General features: G+C 34.7%; 5 protein-coding genes and 1 long non-coding RNA gene across 9 annotated transcripts; 4 read left to right on the top strand and 2 right to left on the bottom strand.

The window, feature by feature from the left end:
* Positions 1 to 841: 841 nt before the first annotated feature.
* On the bottom strand, positions 842 to 10,279 carry LOC116352189 (ornithine decarboxylase 1-like). 4 transcript variants are annotated; one of them, XM_031784584.1, is made up of 10 exons: positions 10,219 to 10,279; positions 9,486 to 9,710; positions 4,564 to 4,813; positions 4,373 to 4,496; positions 3,959 to 3,983; positions 3,736 to 3,884; positions 3,333 to 3,641; positions 1,536 to 1,681; positions 1,303 to 1,403; positions 842 to 1,223 (listed from the first exon to the last, which is right to left on the bottom strand). In XM_031784584.1, the coding sequence occupies exons 2-9, from the start codon at positions 9,670 to 9,672 to the stop codon at positions 1,346 to 1,348; spliced, it is 1,248 nt and encodes a 415-aa protein (XP_031640444.1). In that variant the 5' UTR covers positions 9,673 to 9,710; positions 10,219 to 10,279; the 3' UTR covers positions 842 to 1,223; positions 1,303 to 1,345. The 4 variants fall into 4 exon arrangements, with proteins under 4 accessions (XP_031640444.1, XP_031640442.1, XP_031640443.1 ...); XM_031784582.1 differs by having other exon boundaries at positions 9,486 to 9,713; positions 10,052 to 10,253; XM_031784583.1 differs by having other exon boundaries at positions 10,052 to 10,253.
* On the top strand, positions 6,936 to 9,460 carry LOC116352188. Its single transcript, XM_031784581.1, has 3 exons — positions 6,936 to 8,030; positions 8,109 to 8,934; positions 8,995 to 9,460. Exons 1-3 carry the CDS (start codon positions 7,020 to 7,022, stop codon positions 9,069 to 9,071), a joined length of 1,914 nt encoding a protein of 637 aa, XP_031640441.1. The 5' UTR covers positions 6,936 to 7,019; the 3' UTR covers positions 9,072 to 9,460.
* Positions 10,280 to 11,657: 1,378 nt separating the features above from the next.
* LOC116336655 lies at positions 11,658 to 12,625 on the top strand. The gene is made up of 3 exons (XR_004200726.1): positions 11,658 to 11,747; positions 11,825 to 11,989; positions 12,074 to 12,625. It is a non-coding gene; the product is annotated as an uncharacterized LOC116336655 (long non-coding RNA).
* A 120-nt stretch (positions 12,626 to 12,745) lies between these two features.
* Positions 12,746 to 13,491, top strand: LOC116352626 (putative peptidyl-tRNA hydrolase PTRHD1). Its single transcript, XM_031785358.1, has 2 exons — positions 12,746 to 13,152; positions 13,226 to 13,491. Exons 1-2 carry the CDS (start codon positions 12,967 to 12,969, stop codon positions 13,394 to 13,396), a joined length of 357 nt encoding a protein of 118 aa, XP_031641218.1. The 5' UTR covers positions 12,746 to 12,966; the 3' UTR covers positions 13,397 to 13,491.
* A 136-nt stretch (positions 13,492 to 13,627) lies between these two features.
* On the bottom strand, positions 13,628 to 16,379 carry LOC116352625 (protein claret segregational). Its single transcript, XM_031785357.1, has 3 exons — positions 15,020 to 16,379; positions 14,773 to 14,931; positions 13,628 to 14,680 (listed from the first exon to the last, which is right to left on the bottom strand). Exons 1-3 carry the CDS (start codon positions 16,155 to 16,157, stop codon positions 13,899 to 13,901), a joined length of 2,079 nt encoding a protein of 692 aa, XP_031641217.1. The 5' UTR covers positions 16,158 to 16,379; the 3' UTR covers positions 13,628 to 13,898.
* A 493-nt stretch (positions 16,380 to 16,872) lies between these two features.
* On the top strand, positions 16,873 to 23,622 carry LOC116352227 (AT-rich interactive domain-containing protein 4B). The gene is made up of 6 exons (XM_031784645.1): positions 16,873 to 17,143; positions 17,484 to 17,911; positions 17,993 to 22,833; positions 22,926 to 23,036; positions 23,128 to 23,220; positions 23,296 to 23,622. The coding sequence occupies exons 1-6, from the start codon at positions 17,138 to 17,140 to the stop codon at positions 23,535 to 23,537; spliced, it is 5,721 nt and encodes a 1,906-aa protein (XP_031640505.1). The 5' UTR covers positions 16,873 to 17,137; the 3' UTR covers positions 23,538 to 23,622.
* The last annotated feature ends 688 nt before the right edge of the window (positions 23,623 to 24,310 follow it).

Genomic DNA, 24,310 nt, shown 5'->3' with positions numbered 1-24,310 from the left:
TACTGGCTTTCTTTTGCTACGCTCATTTGCTCGAATTTCATGACATGTCCAAAAAAAAACAATTTTTTTTTGTTTCAGCATGTGTGTAAGTGATATTCTGTTAACGTTCACTTCTGGTTAAAAATTAAGGCGAGGCAGTGAGCGCGCAATGGAAATTCCAAAATTAATTCGCTTTACATATACCACTGAAATATGTTGACAGTCACTTGGACAATTGCCAACTAATTTGGCTCAGCTTGTGCTCAATTTCGAATTGTACCATTAAAAAAGAGTTTTTTTTTTTGAATAAACATCCACACAAAAAAGGCGATTTACAAACGTATGAAATAGAGAAACAATATCACATCAGGGCTATTATAACGATGTTGTTTTTTATGTGTGTTTTTGATTCGTTCGGTCTACGTTCGTTGGCTGCCTTGTAAACGATAAAAGTCACGATCACAAATCAGGCGAAACATTGGGCTTGAAAAAAAAGAAAGAATACACACGCGCACACGCTATGAAATGCGAGTTGTTGATCTAAATCTGATCTATGATCTATTGATTTGTCTTTTTCTGCTTACTGCCGGCTGTAATTGAGAGTATCGACAGCAAACTGAAAAAGGCTCATCGTAGAATTCATGCAATCATCGAGGATCTATTTTTTAAATATCGATCAACAATCGACGACGTCAACATCTTGGGTCCATGAAAATCATTGGCATATTTATTGGAATGCAAAAAATATCAATTTTGGCGAAATTAACTTGAGAGAGAGAGAAATAATAGCAATAGCATTTATTTTTTTTCTTTTGTGTTTTATTGATCATTAATTGCATTTTGTTAAACAGTCATACTCTTCATGGACAAACATTTCAACTAGTACACGCTACATTTTGTTCGTATTTTTTTTTTTTTTCAATTTATATGTTCAAAATTTGGATGTCAATAAAATATTTGGGAAACGGTACCGAAATGAAAACTTAATGATAATCATTTCAAATTTGCAATTCGGTTCGGGACCAAATTCCATCTGGCCCAAATTCCATGAATAAGTGGATTTTCATTACCATCAAACATGTGTTGTTTTCAAATACGTATACATATTATTTTTGTTCTACTTGAATTTACTCGGTTGCCAAAACGTGCTTGTGAATGATTACAAGTGCTTTAAAAGGTAATGTGCTTATGTTGTTGTTGTTTTTTTCTCTCAATTGTTTTCCATGTTTACTTCTTCCCCTTACCTTGAGAAGAAAAATAAAATGAAACGGGACTATCAATAGAATTTTCGCCCAACATTTTAAGGGATTGTCCATTTCTTACCATAATGCATTGATGTTTCGTATTTGGGTTTGTTTTTCGTTCACTAATTGCCGCGCAATAAGATGTATTCATGGCTAGCAGTTGTTGCATTAATGTCTTCCCTAAAAAACATCAAATAACGAATTGTTAATACCACTTGAAATTAATCTTTTGTTTTACATCTTAATTGTTTTTTTTTCTTCTGATTTTTTGTTTATAAGAGATAGGTATAGATATGTGTGTGTGTTACATACAAATGCTTGCGTTGCACATAGTACTCGATTCTGGGTAGTGGAAATCCATTGAAGGGGCTGGCAATTGGAATGGTGTATGCGCCCATATCTTCGAATATGATGAAATCATCGATGTTTAATCGCGGCAATGAAACATTTTCACAAACCTGTACACGAAATATAAAGAAAAAAAATTGAAAGAATAAGAATAAAACTGAATGAAGCGGTTGTGAATTAGCGAGCGGATATTTTCTAAAAAAAATTCTATGTGATACATAAAATATTTGAGCAGCAGTAATAGCATATAAAAAATAAGAAGAAGAAAAGAAAAATGATGAAGCAAAATAGCGTTTAAAACAATCTAAAAATATCGATTGATTTCGTGTTTACGCAAGAAGATCCGACTCTGCGATTGAGCTACCGAAACGATTGAGAAAAATGTAAACCAAACGTTCATTTATTGGGGCTCATATTTGGACGTGTTTTTTTTCTTCTCGTGCTTCATATATTTATATACATATATACTGTGTTCATCTTGTTCATCTCTTATTTCATGTGTGCTTTTTTTATATGTATATGTTGATGATGTATAATAAACTCATCAAATGAGAGGGGAGCGAGCTGTTGCAGTTCAAGATTTGTTTATATCCTGAGATAGCAAATGAGAATTTTCAAGCTTTACCGGTTCAAATTGTAAGTAATTCTAAATCAACAATAAAATGATTTACTTTATTAGCTCTCGCATATTTATATTACGTATATTTAAAAAAAGGCGCGCGTGTGCTTGCGTCTGGGTGTGTGGAAATACAAGCGCGCACATTGTGTGCACACCGGAAAACTATGAGTTTCTCTCAGAGCAAAAAAAAATGAAATATCCGAAGATCGACGGCATCGGAGAATCGTAACAAACGAAAACACGCACCAAACACAAAACAGCCAACACCATGCCAGTTGCATCTCTCTATTAATAAACCTCCGTTTTTCAACACAATCCCAGCTCTTTGTTTATAAACATTTTTCGCGCATCTCTGACTATTCTTCATCGTTTGTATTTTTTTCTTCTCGGTTGTTTCTTTTTCTCTGCTTTGCAGCATTCAAGGAGCTCGACAGAGACGAAAAATGAATGCAACACATGAATGCAGAGAAAAAATATAGGAAAAGTATTCAGAGAAGAAAAAAACTGGTGTTTCTAACCAAAGCAATACTGATTGCAATCATCTGAAACTAATTTTCAAAGTAATTCATGTTAGGTCAAGCAATTGAAAATTCCATTGGGTAAATACTTCGTTTTGTTTCCTTTTTAAAAGTCTTTTTGATCACCAAATCAATTTACGGCAGAGCAAATATAAACGAAGAGTGAAAAGGAGCGAATAGCGAGCTCGTGAAAAAAAACTATCCTATTTTCATATCGTGTGATGTTGGTAAAAACATATAAGTGACCCGCATACTTTCGAACGTAAATCAATATTTAGATGAGAAAAAAAGTGGGAATGAGAGAATAACAACAACAAATCTAATATTGTGCTAATGTTGCTGGAATGTTATTCTCAGAATAGTTCGTTGCGATGGGATTCATACTGTTTGCGCGCATGCGATATTACTAATCATCATCACTCTTTCTCTCCGTAATGTATTTATGTTAAAACGAAAACATATTATGAATCGTGTCAAGGAAAAAAAAAATACTTTTATGGGTTTGTTTTGTTAACGGCTCATTTCACTCCTCTCTCTCCATTTCAATTTTCAATATTATGACGAACATAAAGAATGTGGAATGCAGCCAATCATAGCTATTGGAATCGATTGAGATTTCATTACCTGATCAAGAGCATCGCATGTTGGACCCCAAATTGAACTTTTAAACAACTCCTCGTCGGCAGATTTCAAAGTAGTTGGATGCACAATTTTATGATCGTACAAATTGCAATTAAATGATCCATATACACCGTCATTGATGTAATACATCACAGAGTCGAATTTGCCGTTTTGACGAACCACACGCTTCGAGTGAACCTGACAAGCAAGTGTATAAGCAGACGATACATAAAATCGACCTGGTTCAGCGATAATGGTTACATCTGGTGATGGGAAAAGTAAATCAACATTGTGATTGACAATCGATGCAATCTGAAAGAAGGAAATCCGTTTTTGGATTAATATCATTTTTAGGACTCTGTAAGCAAAGAGCGAAGAAATAAGGAAATTTACGGGTGGCTCGTACCTCTTTGATGTCAGTGTCCCTATCACCTGGAAAGCCTCCGCCTATATCCAACAATGTGAAATTATAGCCAATAATTTTCGCAAAGTCGAATAATTTGCGGGATGCTTGAATTGCCTTTGCATACGCAGATGGGTCCATACAACCAGATCCTTGAGAAGAAAATAATAAAACGACATGATTATCAACTATTTCACAAGAAGGTAAATAGGCCGATTTTTCTTACCAACATGGAAGCTTATTCCAATCATCTGCAATGAAAATAAAATTGAAAAAACAAATATTTATTATTAAAAAAGAGTAAATTATTATAAAATCACATTCTTCTAAAACAAAGCGAAAAAAACTTGAAACTCTACATATCTTCGACGAAGTTTTTCTCAAGACTCTTTTGATTACATTAATATACTGATTGATTTAATGACTTCTGGCGTATTGTATTCAAATTCAAATAGCAACAAGAACAACTCAAAAATTTAAACGAGAGGCCAACTTATTTATAGATTATTCAAAGTAATTTCTCATTAAACATATTAAGTTTGAAAACAACAAAAAATTACGAAGAAAAAATCCATTTGTTAAATTGATTACTAAGAATTTACTATCAAAGAAATAAAAAAAAAACACAAATGCCACTTACATTTAATCCCAACGATTTAGCCAATTCAATGAGATCTTTCCCGTCAGTATCCGGATTGCAGCCGTATTTTTCACCAAGTGGACATTGAGCAACCTTAGCATCACAACGAATCCGTAGAACCAAACTGCCAATGAATTATGAGTCAATTGCTAAATCACCCATGAAGCTAACATAAAAAAAATGCCACTTACTTTGCATGTGGATAGTGTGCTTTGATTTTGTGTAGTTCAAAATCACTATCAACTGTCATAACGCTGACATTCATTTCAGCCGCATATTCGAGATGCGATTTCGGTTTGGTTGGATTGGCATAGATAATCGATTGTGGTGCCACTCCAAAACTCATGACTTTTGCAATTTCTCCCTTCGATGCACAATCAAAACCGGTTCCCAAGCTAGCCAAAGTCTGGATCACGATAGGGCTATCATTGCATTTCACAGCTGCATGGAAATTATTTATTTAAAAAAAAAAGATATGCGCATTTAATTTACAATGCAAACAGTTATTGATTAATCATTTGAAATAGATTTCATCATCATCGTCAATTGGTTTTAACCGCTTTGAGAAAACGTACGATTTTTATTTACAACAATTTTTTTCCATCAACGTTTTCGAAACTTTATCGCGCCAATCATCGAGTCATTGATCACACTGACACTCAATGATATCAGTTGAATGTATGATTCATATAATTAATGAAGCATGTGATCTGTTTTTTGTTTTTGTTTCTTTCATTTGTAGTGCGTAAAATTTTGTGTGTTTGAATCAAATTGCAAATATTTTCTCATGGTTAAAATAAATTCGATACCCAACGAACAAATATGTAACGTTTTTAGGACATTTTAACGTTAAAAAATGTAACGCTTTAACCCATTTTTGTGGCAATTTTCGTGTCAAATGGAAGGTAGAATATAGGCATAATGTGAACCACTTTTTCGGCTTTTTCGTGTTGCGATACACAACAACATCTTCTGTGTGTTTCGATTGTTTCTCTTTTTGTTATTATATTCTAAGAAACTGTAGCGGCAATACAATGTAAACAAATGTAAATAACATAAACTCGTTGAGTTCATAATATCGTATTCATACGATTGATTTTAAGCAAATGAAATTTGAAAAACAAACCGGAAAAAAAAGAGGATGAAAATACAAATCTTACTCTCTTCTCTCTGTGTGTGTTTCGATTGTGCATGAATAAAAAAAAACATTGCGTAGGAATTTCAAGTGACAGTGAAATACATTTATAAATGTACCTTTTTTTTAGATTTGTTTGATTTGATTTTAGTTTCAGAAACATGTTTGAATGTGTACGACATTTGACAGTTGGTAGCTGTGTGTATTGGTGTGTATCATATCGAAGCCGATTTTTCTGATTACACTCAAAATGTGCTTCGTAAACATTGCATCGTATCAATTAATTTCTTTGAACAATGTATGAAATTATAATTCCGGCACCGAACTAAATAGGGATTTTTTCGCATCAAAATATTTTGAAGTTATTGTTAAGAATAAGGTAAGTAATTATGGTTAAGTTGCCATTGTGTTGAAAAAAAAAAACAAAATTCAGTGATTAATAAATGGAATTCTTGTACATGAGATTCATTTTTTGTTTATCGTCATTTTAGCAACGGTTTGGTGTGTTTGGAACGTAACTGTAGAAGTCACTCGATGTCAAATGGAAAGATTCACAGTCCGTTTTGTGACAGTCTTTGTTTTCATTTCAAAATAAAAAAAAACATTTTCATCGTTTTAATCAGGACACAGCGTTATATAGTATAAGAAGTTATTCATTTGAATTGTGATATGAGTGTGTTCTCATTTTTTTGTTTGTAACAAATTGTGCTTTGCTTGTAAAAGGAATTCTTGAGAATTATGTGTGAGTGTTTATATTAGAGTATGAAACAATTTGTTTGTCGTCATTTTTGGCTAACATTTGTTCCAATGATTTTGTTTGTTCGATGTTAAACGGATAAATTCACTGTTGGTTTTGAGATTGTCTCTGTTGTTATTTCAAAATAAGAAAGCATTCATAAAATTGACGGTGAATATTCCAACAAAATTTTCATCTGCGGAATATTGGAAAACATTTCATCAGAAAACATTTGAATCAGAATACAGAGTGACATCGTTGAGGTAAGAAGTGATTAATTTGATTTGTGATATAAGTGATTGTCATTTAAATTGTGATCTCATTTTATTCGTAATCTATGCTTTTTTTGTTGCATTTTTTATCTAAATTTGTGTCTATTTTTTATTTTCGAATAATTTGATCAGTTTTTTGAGAATGAACAGAAAAAGACATGGATGACGACGAGCTCGATGATAATCAACCAGAAGAAAGCAAATACGTTGTAATAAAATGTGGACTTCAAACAATCCTGCGACAACAACATGAACGGATTGAAAGAGTTGGAGAAGTTGTGACCAAAATGCTATTCGAGCGCAGTGTTCAAATGACAGAAGTGGCAGCATTGGCATCACTTTCTATTCTTTTTATTTTGAATGAAGCACTTGATAATGACGATCGTGCATTTTTTTTTGAAACCACATCCAAGCCTGTTCATTGCCGATTGTTTCAGAGCGGTATTAAACCAACACGTTAACAATATCAGAAGTCAATATCGGATATTGCCCGAGTTTCGTTTCATGGTAGAAAGAAACAGTGAAGAACAGTTCCGATGGCCAGATGATGAAAAGTTGGGAAATGGTTTGAGATATTTTTATAAACAATATATCACAAACATTCAAACCAATACCAACACATGGTGTGAAAAACGACTTGAGAATTTTTTTCGAATGCGTTGTTGGTATCGCAATCGATTCCACAATGGCTCAAGATTTGATAACATCGACATCAGAAATGCCAAAGAGTTTTCATATCGATTTAAGAATTTAACAAATGGTAATAATGGTAATAATGTGGATCCACAACGCGTTGAAAAATTCAATATTTTAATGAGAGATTTGACTGAAATTGGATGGTCGGGAACAGTGAGTATGAAATTTTTCGCAAAATATCGTTGGTTTGAATCACTGTGGTTGTTCGGTCAAATGCAACGGCAAATAGAAGTGTATCACAGTCATGCCGAACAATGGCATACCATTCATGAAATGTTTCGTAACAATCCGAACTTTCAAGAGCCAACAATCAATCGACCACCAAAAATAAGCAGTTTTGCTCTTATACCATTATGCGACTACCATTTGAAAAACGTGCGATTGGACATTAAGGACTTGTATAATAAAATTGTAAACGAGCTTGATTTGGTGCCTTCTTTTCTCAATACGCGGACCAACCGGATGAATAAGAGAAATTTAAAGTACTACACCCAAACTGATCGATCAGGTCTATGGAATATGTTGTTCGATGTCGGTAAAATAAATAAATTGGGCAAATCGAAATCATTCCATCATCAGATTTTGACCGATAGTGTTTCAATATCCATAATGTACAAGAAACCACAGCGACAACAACGACCACAGCGACAACAACGACCACAGCGACAACAACGACCACAGCAAACAACCCAAGCGAATCGGGGGCCGGAAAAACTCATTGGCAAGAAATACATCATTGGAATCGATCCGAATGAAAAATCGTGGTTATCTGTAGTGCGTCGCAACATTCAAAAAACACCTGATGAGCCGGCTGTTGAGGTAAGATATTTTGAAATGTAATTTGAAATGGTTTTGAATAGAAAGTCATAGTTTTTTGTATCATTTTGCATTTTGAAGGAAAACATTATAATACCAAACCAGCGTTTTCATTGGGAAACTCAGCAGAAAAAACGAGACAAAGAAGCGAAAAAGTTGGCTGGATGGTTTGATATCGAAGAGAAGGAACATCTCAAAACATACCCATATCGTCCACCATCACCACGTAATTCAACATGGAAATCATACATTGAATATCGCATTAAAATGTTACGAAAAGGAATGGCAGCTTATGCGACGCGTGAATATGCACGACTGGATTTAGACCATCACATTCGCTCGACCGGAGTAAATGATCAAATCGCCGTGCGTGTGACAAACAAAAAGCCGTCGTTGATTCAATTTGGTGCTTGGGCGATGAAACCCGATCGACCGTTTGGAATAAAAAAGCGTAAAAGATGTCCGGGATCGCGTAAGTTTTGTGTGAGCATTAAGAAACTTGGACATTCAGAAGTTGAAATGCAAGATGAATGGGGAACATCACAAACATGCGCGAATTGTCAGGAACGCTTTCCAAGGCACACAAAAGATGATCGATTTAAAGTGTGCTACGATTGTAGAGCGAAAAAGATTGATGGCCTGCCAGATTCAGTCGCTGGACTGCCAGATATCATTGTGTCAACGGTCAACAGACATGTTTTGAGAAGAAAACGTGCAATTATTAAGCGACAAATTATCGATGGCAATCGTGAGGCTGTGAACGAAAAACTTCGGACTGGGCGTTTAATGTCAAAGGTTAAAGTTACCTACAAAAATTGGCCATTAAATGTTGATGATGATGATGTTGTTCCACAAACAGTTACTTGGCACCGAGATATTGTTGCAGCAAAATGCATTATGCTCAAAGGTATGAATCAATTGGAAACAAAATATTCATTATTTAATGAATTTGCTTTAAATTACATAGGACTTTGCCGGATCTTTGATGTACCATTGCCAGTTTCATTGTTAAGACCGCCGAACCAAAACAACAATGGCAACTAACAAACATCATCAATTAATCATACATTCAAAAAATTACATAAAATAAAATATTTTAACTATTATAGTTAGCTTAGCTAGACATGAACAGACTATATAAAGTCTTGTGGTCTAGTTGTACAATAGTACAACATTGTACGGAGGGGGAGTGCCCGTAGGTGAGTAAAGTTTTTAATTTAAAAAAAGTATTTTATACCCAGTTCAACTGATACTAATGGTTGTCTTTCCCTTTTTCCATGTTTTCACACCTGAATGTTCCACCATGCCAAACCTATGGAAATGACTGAAACTACACACGAATCTAACCCCGAAAACGACCGTCAATATGTGCTTCATAATGGATGCATTTGCCCTATCAATTGTTTGCTGGGTAGTGTGAAGTGTAAAATACAAAGTTCAAGATTTTGGATGACATACCATAAAATGGAAGGACTCGTGGCATGCGTTGCTTCCAAATGCTGTGCTTATTAATGATGTCGGAGATATCACAAATGTACAAAGGTTCATCGTTTATATCGCCAGATATTGATTGTTGGCGAATTACATCGATGGCATCGAGCGGTTCATCAATGACGTGAAAATTATTTGGTTCGATGGGTTTCATGATTTCCGTTTTGTGAAATAAAATATCGAATCGCCAACCTACTTTTAAGAGAGTCAATTTATGAAAAAAGAATAAAACAAAAAGATGAACAAATTGTTTGTGTATTTTCCAGTTTACAAATAGCAACTACAATAAAAAAAAATGATATTTTAATGGAGCGAGGGAAATGTTGGTTTAGCAATGATATGGATTTAGAGCATTAATCGTTTAATTAAATTCCAGACAGTTTTTAACAACAACAACAAAAACTTATTCGGCATTAAATAATTTTTGGCACATGTAAACACTTGAACTGGGTGGTCTTACGCTCAAGCGTGAAATGTGTTGTTTCGATGATCGTAAATTTCCAATTAAATTATGACATATGAAACATACTTACACTTCAAATAAAAACGATTGCAAAAAAAAAATATTGCTTGAAATTAATTCAAAAATTGAATAGAAGTATCGAATCAATTTATGCGATTTGGAAAAATGAAAAGCTTGCAACTTTTTGTAACAACGCACAACAACAACGAAATTATTATCACTGCATATATTACACACCAACTTTTCGACTCGAATTGAGTGTCCGTTTCAAACGACAAAATGCTACTGATCGATTCGTTGTTTGCCATTTTAATCGCTGCTGAACTATTGAATGAATTTTTTGTTACTTATCAGACGACAATTGTGTGTCCTATTATCGCTGCGAATATTCAAGCAGAAGAAAGACATACATACACATACTTAAATATTATTATTTGTAATATTCTGCTGCCAGAATCTCATTCTACTAACGGATCGTTTCTCACCTCTTTTCAAACGAAATACCCAACATTTGAATAATAAAATATGAAAAGACAATAGATTTCCAAATGAATACAAAGAACTTGAAGCTAATGACTTTCAGGTCCATAAAAGGGATGGTATATAGACTGTATGAAGCCAAAGATAAAGTCCAAAATTCAAAACATAGTGTGACAGAGCTAATAAACAGAGCATGAAAATTGATGTAATACGATATGAATATGAAAAAAAGAAAACAAACACGTATAAACAATTCGTCATAGTCAATGTACGATTAAAAAATAATGCATTAGTGTTCATTTTTTTTTTTTTGTATAAATACGAATTATATGAATAAGATTTTTTGTAGTAAACACTTTTAGTAGTTGTCAAGCACAGGCAAAATTAAATGAAACAGGTAAAAAAGAGGTATAAATTGATAAAACTAAACGTGTGAAGTGCTTGATAATTGATAATGAATTCAAGGCAACTACACACTTCAATTTTTCCAGGAATTTTTCTTCTCTTAAATAATTCTTTAGAAAAATCTAGAAGTAATAAAAATACACTCAAATATACAATACCGTCAAAAAGTTTGAATAAATTGAGCTCATTTAAATTAAGTGTTTTTAGAGTAAAATTTATGATATATCGCAAAAGATACACTTGAATATTTGCACATTGCTTGGGCTATGGATGAGGAGCGAACCAGTGAAGTCTTATACAGAAAAAAAATCACATTTTTCAAAAATAAATCCATTTGAATCTCAATTTTGATATAATTTCTGTCATTTTTCGTACATTCAAAATAATTGTATTTTTGAAATTTATTTTAATTTTTCCAAATTAGCACCTGATCATTATAAGTCATTTCGAAAATTCCCAGCAAATAACAATGAGGCGTTTGAGAATAATGGGTAGATGTGATACCTTTCGGTTGATCTATTTTTTAAAAAAATCCCCACTCAAGCACACCTGATAACAAATGTAAACGATCTGGCGAAAAGGATGCTTGAAATAAGAGATGGCGCTGAAGCATTTAAACTATTTGAATTAAAAAAAAAACTTTAAAATGAAAGAGATGAATTCGATTTTAAAAAAACTCGTTACAATCATATCAATTTAAATCTATGAACGGCATAATTTTGGTTGGTTCCTCTACTGCGCATGGTCAATTAAAACTCTTTCATTCATAAGTAAATGAAAGTAAATAAATATATTTATTGTTGTCACGAACACGTTTCTGTGGTGTATTCTCTGTTTCGACAAAATTGTGCGGCCATAAAATTAAAATGATTAAAGACGATGTAAGTATTTCAGCATTTTGAACATAAATTGAGCAGTCAAATCCAGAAATGAATTAGTAATGTTAACTTATTTCCAGATATGCATACTTCATATAATTGATTGTGGGATTCCAATTTCAATGTTTCTCGTTCTTCTGTGTAAACATGGCTCTGATACCCTCAATGCCGATATTCGCATTTATGTTTCGATTATCTCGGCGATACTGATGTGCATGGCTTTGATAAGACTGTTGTTTTCTCCAGTATGGAACATTTTCTTATCTTGCATTTGCACTGTATATTCGAATACACTGTTTATTTTTACATTTTTTCTTCTTTTTACATAGGAGAGTCGTATCCATATTAAATATTTACCAGCCAGATATCCCGAACGCATTTTTCGTACTCTTACATTCAATCAACATATTTACATCGGTTTTATGGTGATTCGTATTTTAAAAGGTGTTGCTTCTTTCTTTACGCTCTCCGTTTGGTTCGATCAACTGGATAATTTTGTTATTGGAACGACATCAATTCTAACAGTGCTATCATTTTTGTTCGACTGGCGATGCTTGCCATTACGCTGAACATTGAACAAAATCGATGAAAACAAATTAATAGCTAGGAACTCCTTAATCGATAAGAATATTTAAACTAAACGTTTTTACACTGAAAAAATCTAGAATTTTTAAGTCGACCACAAAATGATATCAAACATAATGTGAAAAATTATTGTTTCGTAAAATGTGTGGAAAAATGATATCAAAATGTCATTCCTATTTAAGTGTACTTCATTAGCATTAATTCTTGCAGTGTTAAAAGAATTGTTTCTATTCCGATGATTCCATTAATGTATTGAAAAAGTACAAATTAAACGAAGAAATTTAATTTATTGAAAATGAAATTTTTTACTAATATTTCAAAAATTAATTAAAATAAATTTTAGTCTGATAAAGTAAAAATAGCAAAGTATACAATATATAAATGTTGAGCTTGTAAACTTTATTCAAAATTATTGAAACCGGAATTCAGAAAAAATCGTTAAATTGCAAATTTTCAATGGTTTTTTTTGCATGTTGTCAAGTGTCACTTATGCTGACGTATTACTAAGACGTATAATTTGAGGTTATGTTCTTTGTATACAAAAACAATCTCTTTGGGGTGGAACATTTTCTTTACTGAAAAGAACTAGTGTCGAAAAAACGTAGTCGATTTAGTGCCGAAAAAATTCATACAAAAAATGGCAAATATCGTTCAGTATGTGATTGTGAATAAAGAGATCATAACAAAATTAGGTTGGCCCTTGGGTGCTGTAATTGCACAATGTTGTCATGCCACTACTGCGGTCGCTCATGTATTCAAAGAAGACACTGATGTGCACACATATTTTGGCGACATTGATAACATGCATAAAGTGGTTTTGGAGGTATGCACAGCATAACGTACTTAAAAAAGAAATTTTAATTCAACTCGTATCGTTGTGTCCATTTCAATTTCAGATCGGCACCGAAGATGAGCTACGAAAACTCAGCCAAGATCTTACCACAAATGATATTAAACATAAGCTTTGGATTGAACAACCTGAAAATATTGCAACTTGTATCGCATTGAAACCATACGAAAAGGATGCTGTTAAAAAGTTTACGAAAAAATATAAAATGCTTAAATGAGACATATACGTAAAGTTTGATTGAATGACATTTTTATTGATAAATAAATATACACGTGTACATATTCGCATAAAAATCAGCGAACTTGGTTACTATTTTCAATCTCTTTTCATTTCGGGTGATTGATGATTTTCATTCAAATCACTCATTTTACCAAAAAGCAAAAGAAAAGAAAGAAAAAAAATTTTGAAAGCACATTCAAATTGATGGTAATTGCCATCATTTTATTTATAATACATTTTGTTCTGTTATAAAATAATGTGTCAAATTCAGCCTACAAAAAAGTGACCAACAAATTGTTCGGTTAAGACCACAAAACAATTTAAATATTCATAAGGTATATTTTATAGATGGTCAAATAAGATTTATTAATAAAATTGAATGTTTTTTTAACATAATACAAAGAGAATTATTGGTTTGTTTACGATGAAATGATGAACTTTAGTTGGATGATTATACTGATTTAAAAAAAAAAAAAGTTAAAAAAGACTGGAAAACATTCTTAATTGCTACCGTTGAGTGATGAATTCGTTGAGAATGGTGTTGGATAGATTTTATTCTTCTTGGCTTTGGTCATTTTGCAGCTATTGACCGACGCGGCAAAACGAAGTGATTTGACAGTTTCAACAAAGCAATCCTGGAATGGTGATGCGTTGACAAACATAAGTGTTTTTGAATTGCCACCCAAGCTGGGCATCAGCAAATGTGTTAGCTTTGAATTTCTATATGGTATATGGTCTTGTTTTTGCAACAATGCCATTATGACATTGGTAAGTTCACTCAGCGATTTATTAATCTTTTTTGTTTCTTCCATTCGAACGCTTGTCTTTGGACTTTCTGAACCGGCCAAATCGATAAGATTTATTAAGCTTACAGTCATTTCATTTTTACCCTTGTGCTCGCCAAATAAACGCAATTGCGTCACTGAATGTGAACGTGATGAACGTTCATTGCCGGCAGTAGCCGCTGTTGCCCGATTTGCTTTGGCAAACTCAATTAATCGATGCAATTCATCTTTGTTTCGCACCTCACAATCGGCCAAATTTTGTACGAAAATTTCGGTTGGTGTTTTTGCACTGACCATACGAATGTCCAAATCTTTTGCTTCGTTGCTTAGCAAATCGAATAAAACCTCATTGTAGATTTCCAATGATGATGCATGCAATGTGTATTCCCATCCAAGTCGCTTATTTTGTTGAAAACAATCAAACAAGAGGTCAATTGTTCGGGGAATTATTCCTGGCATCGATTCGGTACCATCCATTGTGAATGTTTTTCCACTACCTGTAGCATGATCGAAGAAGAAAAAAACACAATAATTAACAACTGAAATATGCCAATTTTGAAAAATGACCAGAGAAAAGAATAATACATACCGGTTTGACCGTATGCGAAAATGCAAACATTATAACCATCGAGTGCTGATTGAATCAGCGGTGAGACTAGCTCAAAAATGTCCTCTTGAATTGAGTTCGGGCGAAATACTTGATCAAAATTGAATTCATGTTTGACTGGTTTCTTATTTACTTCGCTTGCTGTAATTGAAATGTTTAAATCAGTTGAGTTTATGATTGAAGGTGAAAAAAAAGGACATGCGACAAAAATTAAAGTGATTTCACTTACCAATTTCCAAAGAAGTCTCATCGTTATATTGCCATGAACAAATTGTGCGATTCTCCTCACCATCCAACGGTGGTCGAACACGACAAAATACTCGAATATTTCCTTGCAAATCCATAACCTTATTATGAAGCTCTTTTCGATCAATGTTGGCCCGGAACAATTGTTCGCCGGCCTCCTTTAGTTCCGTCGTCAAATGTTCAATCATTTCTTGTTGTGATTTCAATTTTGTCTCTAATTCCGTATTGTTTGATTTCAATTCATTATTTTCGATTGATACTGTATTGTACTTTTCGGTGATTTTCTGTTTGGCCTCTATAAGTGTGCGACACTCTTCGATTTTTGCATTTAAATCATCGTTCAGTGTATTGATTTTCAATTGATCAGCATCTTTTTGTTGTTGCAACGTTCGTAATTGCTTCTGCATGGATTTGTATTCACTTTCTAAATTGCTCAGTTTTTCTCGGCATTCATCATACTGTTCTGGCAATGATTCAAATTCACCGAGTTGTTCCTTTAATCGGTCGTGTTTATCTTTTAAAACTTTATGTTTATCTTGTAAATCATGGAACCGTGCTTTGAAATCGTAAGCTGGAATCTTTTTGTTGCCACCAACATTACTGCTACTACCTCCTGTCGATTTTGTCGGCACATTTTCTTTTTTGGCTGCTGTTTTCGATGGATTCGAATTCAAAACGAGTCTTTTATGTGCTGGTTGTGTCTTTGGTTTTACGACTGAACTTGGCTTTGTCGCTGGTTTGTTTACCGATTTTGGTGGTGCGTACGGTACCTTAACTTTTGGTGCTGGTGCCAATGGCATGGTAAATGCATGCAATCCTTTAACAGCACGCTTTTGTACATTTACCAAATTCATTACCGCATCAATATCACTAACCGAACGACTGCGACGCAGTTTTTTAGCCTCATTTATTTGCGATTTTGGCCGAAATGCTTCCGGCGATGCATGCCGTTTTGTTGGACGGCTTGTCGTATTCGTACCATTCCTCAAATTATTGATGACATTTTCGAACGAAGAAAGAGCCGTACGATTTGCCAGTTTCGAAACTAATCGATCACTTGGTACATGTGCCCGAATTGTTGGCTTTTTTATCATTGTTGGTAAACGCGATTTACCCTCCATTTAGATTGTAGTCACACAACAGAAAATATCGATAAAATTATACTTATATATATATATTTCTTTTTTATCAAAATCAAATCAATTTTTCAACACAAACACAATAATTGTTAAGTAGTCAATGTATGTATGAAAAAAAAACAAAAAAACAAAATGCCTCTAAAAATGTTGTTGATTCGGTGTATGTATAGTGTATGTCTGTTTTAAACAACCGTTGATCAACACTATGTTTCAATTTGATTTTTCAATTGCGATTTCGGTTTGTCGACAGTTGAAAACGCACATATTCAAATGACATTAATACGTATTTCGTAAACGCACTTTCAAATCGCACTTTCACTTTGAAATTAATACAGAAAATATATTTCAAAATCTAATGAAAAATATTCGTTTTTCTGCATTTAAAATGATAATCAATTCGATTTCGTATAATATATTTTTTTAATTTATTAAAGAAATAGCATTGAATTAATAAAAAGAAAAAAAAACTATAAACCAGGCATAATGTGTGGTTCACACAGTTCGAAATTTGTGTCGATAATTTGCTTATGATTATAGTTTGTCATGGTTGACGATGCGCTACTCTCCACTCTCCACGCACACAAACACACGCACAGCTCATGGCAATATATATAGTGGCGAAAATTTGTGCATGTATATGTGTGTAACAATAGCGAAGAGCAATGAAAGCAGGGAAAAAAACACAAGCAGTCATTCGCGGACGATTTATATATTTATGTTTTTGCGTACGTTCGTATTGACAGAAGCAGAAAAGAAGAGCGACTAGTTTTAATCACGGAGTGTGTTGTATTACGCAAAATTATTATTTGAAACGAATTTATCGAAAAAGAACGGAAATTGTTCATTAATTTTGGAAAAGATTAAAAACAAATGTTTTTTCGCTGGTATTTTATTATGTTAAGATCGTAAAAGTGGCTTTTGTAAGCGATAACTTAAGTTTTGAGCGATACTTCCTCCAAAAAATGCAGGTATTGTGTGTGTTTGTGAATGGCAAACGATTTTAAAATCAATGCATTTCCATTAAAAAAATCAAAAAAAAAGTCATAAAACAAAGTGTAGTTGAAGTGAAACTTTTACAAAATAATCAGCACAAAATGTGATTAAATTTAAAAGTTTCTTCCAATCTCATTTGTCACGATTATAAACGTTGTGTGATGGACAACAATTTGCTGTTTGCCATCGATAATTTGCTAAATATTTTGTTTGATAATGCCAATTAGGTGCTAATTGATATTTTGTCTTTTATCTTTGTTGCCAACAAAACAATTGAATATATGAATAAAAATAAAATAAAAAACAATGTTGCAGCAAGTCGACGATCCTCCCTATTTGACGGTGGGCACGGAGGTAAGCGCCAAATACAAGGGCGCTTTTTGTGAGGCAAAGGTGCGCAAAGTGGTTCGCAATATCAAATGCAAGGTTGCTTATAAGCAAGGTCTTGGCTCTGGCACCGTTTCTGATGACCAAATCAAATGCGAACTATTGCGCGTCGGTGCCACAGTTGAAGTCAAACATCCTGATCGACGTGAATTGGTGGAAGCAACAATTACAAAAATTCAAGATTACTCTCAATACACGGTTGTTTTTGATGACGGCGACATCACAACATTACGTCGTAGTGCATTGTGTTTGAAGAGTGGACGACATTTTAACGAAAGTGAAACATTGGATCAATTACCATTGACGCATCCAGAACATTTTGGGAATCCAGTGATTGGCGGACGCCGTGGTAGAAGGTGAGTCGAATTTTTCAAAGCGACATACATTTTTAATAATCAATTGTAAATGTTGTTTGTTTCTTTTCTTTCGCTCAACAGTTTGGAATTGTATAAAAAGAGTGTGGCACGCTCACGGCAAGGTCAAACGCCAGATGAAAGTTCCGAAGAAGATGAAGAACCGGAAGCAGTTAAGCCACGTATCGTTGAGAAAGAAGAGCACATTGGTAAAATAGTGTGCGTTGAAAGTACGGATACGAAAAAGAAAGGGCCCAAAGAAAATTGGTTTCCCGCACTGGTTGTGGCACCAACCGCACAAGACACTGTACGAATTCGTGTTAAAGAAGAGTATTTAGTGCGTTCATTTAAAGATGGTCGCTACTATACGGTTCCAAAGAAAGAGGCCACGGAATTTACACCCGAACAAGCTTCAAAATTGGATACACCAGCTGTGGCCGCCGCTTTAGAATATTCGCAAAATGATTGTCTGCCAGCCCATTGGGATCGTGAAGTATTATTTGGTTTGGGCAATTCATCGAGTGATTTTTACAATGAATTCGATTCGGATACATCAGACGATGAGCCGACTGAAGAGAAAGATCATTTTGTTGCCCAATTATATAAATACATGGATGATCGTGGAACGCCATTGAATAAAGGTCCATCGATTATCAATAAAGATGTTGATTTATATCGATTGTACCGTGCCGTACAAAAACTTGGCGGTTATAATCGCGTTACATCGCAAAATCAATGGAAACAAATTGCGATTCGATTGGGTTTTGTGCCAACAACAACAAGCATTCAAAATTTAGTGAAACAAGCCTATAAGAAATTCCTATTGCCATTCGAAGAATTCGATCGTAAATTGGGCTGTTCGATGGTTGCACATCCACGAGCTAATCGTATAAAAGGTCGCAGTTTGGTGCGTGCTAATTCAGTGGCGTCACCGAAACCAGAAAAAGAAGCCAAATCCACCACATCCGCAGCTGAAGAATCAGAAAATACAAGCGAATCGAGCATCGATACAAAACCAAAAACAAAAGTCGTTGGTAAAGTAAAATCGCTGGTTGATCGATATGAAGAGAAAACTGAAGAAAATAAACGCGATTTAAAGGATGTGAAAGAAAAAGAGACCAACAGAAAAGATAAGGATGTTGCATCAAGCTCAAAGACTGATGTGCCCGTAACGCCGACAACAAAAAAAGAGAAAACGAACAAAAAGCAGGTCACACCACAGGTGGACGAGAAAAAAGGCAGAAAAAAGGGAAAAGATAACGAAAACAGCGAAAAGATCAAATTGGAACCAGATGATGGCAAAGAGAAAATCGATACAGTCAATGTTCAACCAATTAATGTTGGCGATAAATTACGCGTATACTATCACGAACAAAAGGTCACCTACGAGGCGAAAGTTATTGAAATTTCACATGATCAATTGATGTATCTCGTACATTATACCGGCTGGAATACCAGGTACGATGAATGGGTGCCAAAAGAGCGAATTGCCGAAAATCTAACGAACAGTAAAACGAATAAGCGTTCAAAGGCTGGCGTTAAAAATGAACCCAGATCGGGTAGTTCAACATCGGAAAAATTACCCGGACCATCACCTGTCATTCGTTCATCGAGCAAACGAAATCGTGTGAGTTCAAGAGGCGATTCACAACCGCCACGTTCAACAACACCATCATCAATTGCATCAAATTCAAGCCGAACAAAATCGCCAGCAACACCGGCACAACAACGTCGCACAACACGTGGCCAACCGGGAAAATTACGACGAAATTCCAATAACACTGACATATCATCACTGCAAACCGATTCAGACAGTGATTCCGATGAGCCAGTTGTAAAAAAGCCAACACCTTCTCGTATCATTCATTTAAAACGTAAACCGGTGTTTGGTGCCAAAGCAAAAGCAAAACGAGAAGCAGTCATTGAAGCAATTGAAATTAAGAAAGAAAAAGATTCGAATCCAAGCTCCGAAGAAGAAACATTGGCCAGTACAGCGGCCAAGAGTCGCGGTGAATTTGAATTAAATCAGATGCGTTCCGCGTTGAAAGGATTCAATGATATTGAAAAAACATCAATTGAATCAAATGTATCCAGTTCAGCGACAATGGTTGAAAAGAAATTCGATTATATACCAAAAGTTGAACCAATCGAAATATCAAATACGACAACAGCAACAATAAGCAATACAACAAATGTTAGCACAAGCATCACATCACGAACGAAAATATCACCACAAGAAAATTCATCCGAAACCGATTCGTATGGTGATGAAGATTCACAATTTTCCGATAAAACTACCACACTTGAAAATGTGTCGGATAAATTTAATAAATTTTTATTTGATAAAAATGCAACAAGTAACAAACATGAAATGGTAGCCACACTTAAGCAATCAGGTATTGAGAAAATCATTAAAAGCACACTGGCCGAAAAGCAAAAATTGTTGCCCGAAAAATCAATGATGAAAACACTTGGCGAAAGAGCAGCATTGAAAGATGTCGAAAAGAAGACGGAAAAAGACACCTCAGACGAAAAAGATGCTCAACCATCTACAACAGAACATGATGACAAGGAAACGGCTAAGGAGATAAAAACCACCACACCGGTCACAAGTGGCTCCGAACAAATATCGGTTGTAACTGTAAAAGTTGAGATGGATAGAAAAAGTGGAAAAGTCATGGGATCGACAGTTGTAAAACCGCTGACACAAACGACGGAATCAAAATCAGAAATTATCAAAACTACCAAACCACCCGAAGAAGAGAACAAAATCGAAACACCATCACAAACAATCCCAACGATATCATCACCACAACCCACCAATCAAGAGAAATCAACAGCCTCTGAATCCATTGTTGACACTGAAGTCACGGTGAAAGTTGAAGTGAGCGAAAAAAGTGTATCGACATCGAAACAAATTTTTGCCGATAAATCGAAACCATTTAACAAATCAGCGCTTCGACAGCCGCTTGTAGCTCCAAAAGAAGAAACAAAAACCACTGAATCGGGTACAGATGCCAGTAGTAGCAACAGTAGCAGCGCATCTTCAACAACAACTGCAGCAGCAGCAGCAGCAGCAGCATCAACATGTGATATTTATGAGTTTAAGGAGCCAGAACTTTTTGAATTCGAAACATCAAAAAAACTATCGCCCGAAACGGATAAAAAAGCCAAACGAAAGACACAAACCGAATCAATAAAACCACCACCTTCATTATCAACGCCGACATTATCGCCATTATCAACATCATCGTCATCACCACCATCGGTTGCGCCAGCCAAGCGAACAAAAAAATTGAGCAAAGAACCAGAAAAGGCCAAAGAAAGTGATGATCAAAAATTAGCAAAACCAATAGCATCAGCCGGTTCTGTATTTAATGTGCGTGGCGATTTAATATTTGATACGCTACGAAAGTCACCATGCTATATGCCAGATCAAGTTGATGAAGAAATGATGATGAACGAAGATTGTCCATCAACATCCGAAGCGATACCCGTACAACAATTGCAATCCGAGATTAAGCCATTGTTTATCAATTCATTTGTGGATGCAACGCCCGAGGAAACATCAAAAATATTCGATTTAAAGAGTGGCGTAAGCGATTTCAAAGAAGATTTGGAAAAAGAATTGGAATCGGTGAAAAAGATTTTGTTGAGCGATGAGGTGCTAAATCAAGAACCACCAAAAATTGACAAACCATCATCAATTGCTGATAAAGTTTTGAAAGCGCTTCATTCACAACAACAATTGCCCGCATCACTGAATGCCGCCGAATCATCATCAGTCGAAACATTAGCAGCGACAGCGCCAGCAGCAGCAGAAGCAACAAATGAAGCTGATCCAGCCGACATTGTGACACCAATCACGGTCGATGTAATGCCAAAAGCCTTAACAACATTTGATAAATCGGTTACACCATCCACATCCACAGCTGCAGTAAGCTGTGGAGAGTCAGCGATGACATCAACTCGAGCCAGTTCATCATACCGGGCGGGCATTTCACCAAATACAGAGACAACTACCATTAAACCTGTGCTGAATAAGATTGATATTCTCGAATCAATATCACCGAAAAATAATGATCTCAGTGAAACGATTCAAAAATTGGAATCGGCCATTCAAAAATCGGGCGAACATACTCATATGTCGGAAGATACGTCGGACAGTACTGATTCTGAGCAACGGCTTATCATTGAAGATGAATCTCAAAGTTCAGAAACACCAAACGAATTTGTGCTCAGCAAACAAGAGAGTGATCAATCGTATGGCGGCAAACAAATAAGCAAAGAAAAGACATCGACCACCATAACAGTCATTTCATCGGTTAGCGATAAGAAAATTTATGGTTTCGATGAAAAAGAACTTGCCGATCAATCAATAGCAACGATGGCTGCAGTAGCTGCAACTGCAATGGCTGCAGAAATATTGCCGACACCATCATCTTCGTCGGCACAACCATCGTCAACGTCAGTGGTAATCACCGCTACTTCAAATGTTACAAATACAATCGCAAGCACAGAATCAAAGGTTTCAGAAGAGCCAAGCAGCATTAGTAGCAATGAACAAACTACAACAATAAAAACCGATGAACCAGCTGATAAAGTTAAAATTGAGGATGAACTTGCCGCTGAAAATGCTCAAAATGAATCAATTTCATTGTTATTGTGCGAAGAAACCATTCCGGGTTCACCAGCACCAGCTTATCCAAAGGAACAATGTGATTTAATCAAAAAGAATTATGATAGTATATTCACTAGTCCATTGACCGTGGCTGAAGTTGATGCTAAACATGTTCCCACCGAATCCAGTACCTCTGCTACCACCGATGCAAAACAAAATAAGAGCAAAAATGCCACACCACGCAGTTCGCCACGTGATTCATTGAGTCAAGAGGATAGCAGCGAGGAAAATAATAAAAAACAAGGTAAACTGTTTGAATCTATTTATTTCGTTTGATAACAACCAATTTTTGGTAGAATTTTCGCTAAGCCGATGTTTTTTTTTATTTCAATTCAGAACATGAACGAATTGGATCATCAAAGAAGCGACGCTGTACGCGTAAGCAATCAGAGGCTGAAGCAGCATCGAAACGAAGAAAGGCAGCTACGAGACGAAATACCCAAACTGGTAATGTTGCAACTTTGCCAAAAAAAAAATCACATAAAAATCAAGAAGAGGGAGCATCATTTCACTTTTTTGTTCGATTTCATTATTTCAGGCTCTGAAAGTGAAGATAATTCTGATGCAATAACCACGCATAAAGTGCAACGACCATCAAAATCACATCAATATAATTTCCTTGTTCAGCTGGGTATGTGAACATTGCAAAACAAATAACATTTTGTTATTCATGACTAAAACAAACTATATCTTTTTAAATTGATAGATCCGGATATGAATAGTAGCCAACGAATAACATTGCTAAAGAAAAAGATTCAAGATTTGCGTAAAACATACATAATGGTCAAAACGGAGCTAGCAAGTATTGATCGACGGCGTAAAAAATTGCGTCGCCGTGAACGAGAGATGAAGAAAAATGTACAAAAACAATTGCAACAACAATTGCAGCAGCAACAAAATCAGCAAATATTGGTACAAGTCGAAAATCATCCAACAATAATAATGTAAATTTTTGCGAGTCAAGACACAAACACACACACACACACACATGTGTTTGTTCTTTTTTTATTTACTGTAAGACAAATTGCAAAAACATTCTTTACTTTTTATTCGGCAATTATTATTTTAAAATATTTTTTGTATTTTAATTGAGAATTATTTACTCTTTTGCGCCTGTGTAAAAAAAAATGCCATTCAATTTCTCATCAATTATCATATAAGAATAAGAAATTAATTTGATGACATTTATCATGCAACAAAATGAAGCACTCACATTGTGAGCAAAGTAAGATTTACGAAAAATTTGTTTTGGCTCAGCCAAATTGAATAATGTACACACTATTTTATTGCATCATTTTTAAATTTGATGGTTTTTTCAACAATAACATCAACCGTACACATTTTATTTTAATTCTCGAAAATTTCCAATTTATTATTGAAATGAAAATTAAGAAGGAAGATCACAGCGGACGGCAGTTCGCGCGAGTGACGAAACCATTATGATAGACACATAGTTGCACGTGGACGAATTCAAAAATTTAGTACCAATTTGTACATTTTTGGCGGTTAGAAGAGAGAAATCATTTGATAAAAACGAAAATACTTTGGAAAATGTTTGTATAATGTGCAAATTAATGATGTAAGAATTTTTACTAAGCTGAGAAATAAAATTTTATTTACTCAAGATTTACTACTGTTTTAATACGTAAATTAAAATCGAAACGAAAAAGAAATCAAATGTTGTCAATTTTGTAATAATAAAGTAAGTCATTGTGAATTTC

The sequence above is a fragment of the Contarinia nasturtii genome, unplaced genomic scaffold (assembly GCF_009176525.2).
Source record: "Contarinia nasturtii isolate CC-2019 unplaced genomic scaffold, AAFC_CNas_1.1 Cnas_scaffold_187, whole genome shotgun sequence".
NCBI lineage: Eukaryota > Metazoa > Arthropoda > Insecta > Diptera > Cecidomyiidae > Contarinia > Contarinia nasturtii.
The sequence above is the reverse complement of the archived record's forward strand: the minus strand, read 5'-3'. Positions and strand labels throughout refer to the sequence as shown.

What these genes read in the sequence shown, in the direction of transcription:
- LOC116352188 (XM_031784581.1), top strand. Translation starts at nt 7,020, where the DNA reads ATGGTAGAAAGAAACAGTGAAGAACAGTTCCGATGGCCAGATGATGAA. An exon ending in CTGATGAGCCGGCTGTTGAG is followed by an intron (nt 8,031 to 8,108) that starts GTAAGATATTTT and finishes TGCATTTTGAAG; the next exon opens with GAAAACATTATAATACCAAA. An exon ending in AAAATGCATTATGCTCAAAG is followed by an intron (nt 8,935 to 8,994) that starts GTATGAATCAAT and finishes TAAATTACATAG; the next exon opens with GACTTTGCCGGATCTTTGAT.
- LOC116352189 (XM_031784584.1), bottom strand. Translation starts at nt 9,672, where the DNA reads ATGAAACCCATCGAACCAAATAATTTTCACGTCATTGATGAACCGCTC. An exon ending in GCACACTATCCACATGCAAA is followed by an intron (nt 4,497 to 4,563) that starts GTAAGTGGCATT and finishes ATTCATTGGCAG; the next exon opens with TTTGGTTCTACGGATTCGTT. An exon ending in TGGAATAAGCTTCCATGTTG is followed by an intron (nt 3,885 to 3,958) that starts GTAAGAAAAATC and finishes TTTCTTCTCAAG; the next exon opens with GATCTGGTTGTATGGACCCA.
- LOC116352626 (XM_031785358.1), top strand. Translation starts at nt 12,967, where the DNA reads ATGGCAAATATCGTTCAGTATGTGATTGTGAATAAAGAGATCATAACA. An exon ending in TGCATAAAGTGGTTTTGGAG is followed by an intron (nt 13,153 to 13,225) that starts GTATGCACAGCA and finishes TTTCAATTTCAG; the next exon opens with ATCGGCACCGAAGATGAGCT.
- LOC116352625 (XM_031785357.1), bottom strand. Translation starts at nt 16,157, where the DNA reads ATGGAGGGTAAATCGCGTTTACCAACAATGATAAAAAAGCCAACAATT. An exon ending in TGAGACTTCTTTGGAAATTG is followed by an intron (nt 14,932 to 15,019) that starts GTAAGTGAAATC and finishes TTTCAATTACAG; the next exon opens with CAAGCGAAGTAAATAAGAAA. An exon ending in TTTCGCATACGGTCAAACCG is followed by an intron (nt 14,681 to 14,772) that starts GTATGTATTATT and finishes ATCATGCTACAG; the next exon opens with GTAGTGGAAAAACATTCACA.
- LOC116352227 (XM_031784645.1), top strand. An exon ending in GGCGGACGCCGTGGTAGAAG is followed by an intron (nt 17,912 to 17,992) that starts GTGAGTCGAATT and finishes TTCGCTCAACAG; the next exon opens with TTTGGAATTGTATAAAAAGA. An exon ending in TAATTTCCTTGTTCAGCTGG is followed by an intron (nt 23,221 to 23,295) that starts GTATGTGAACAT and finishes TTAAATTGATAG; the next exon opens with ATCCGGATATGAATAGTAGC.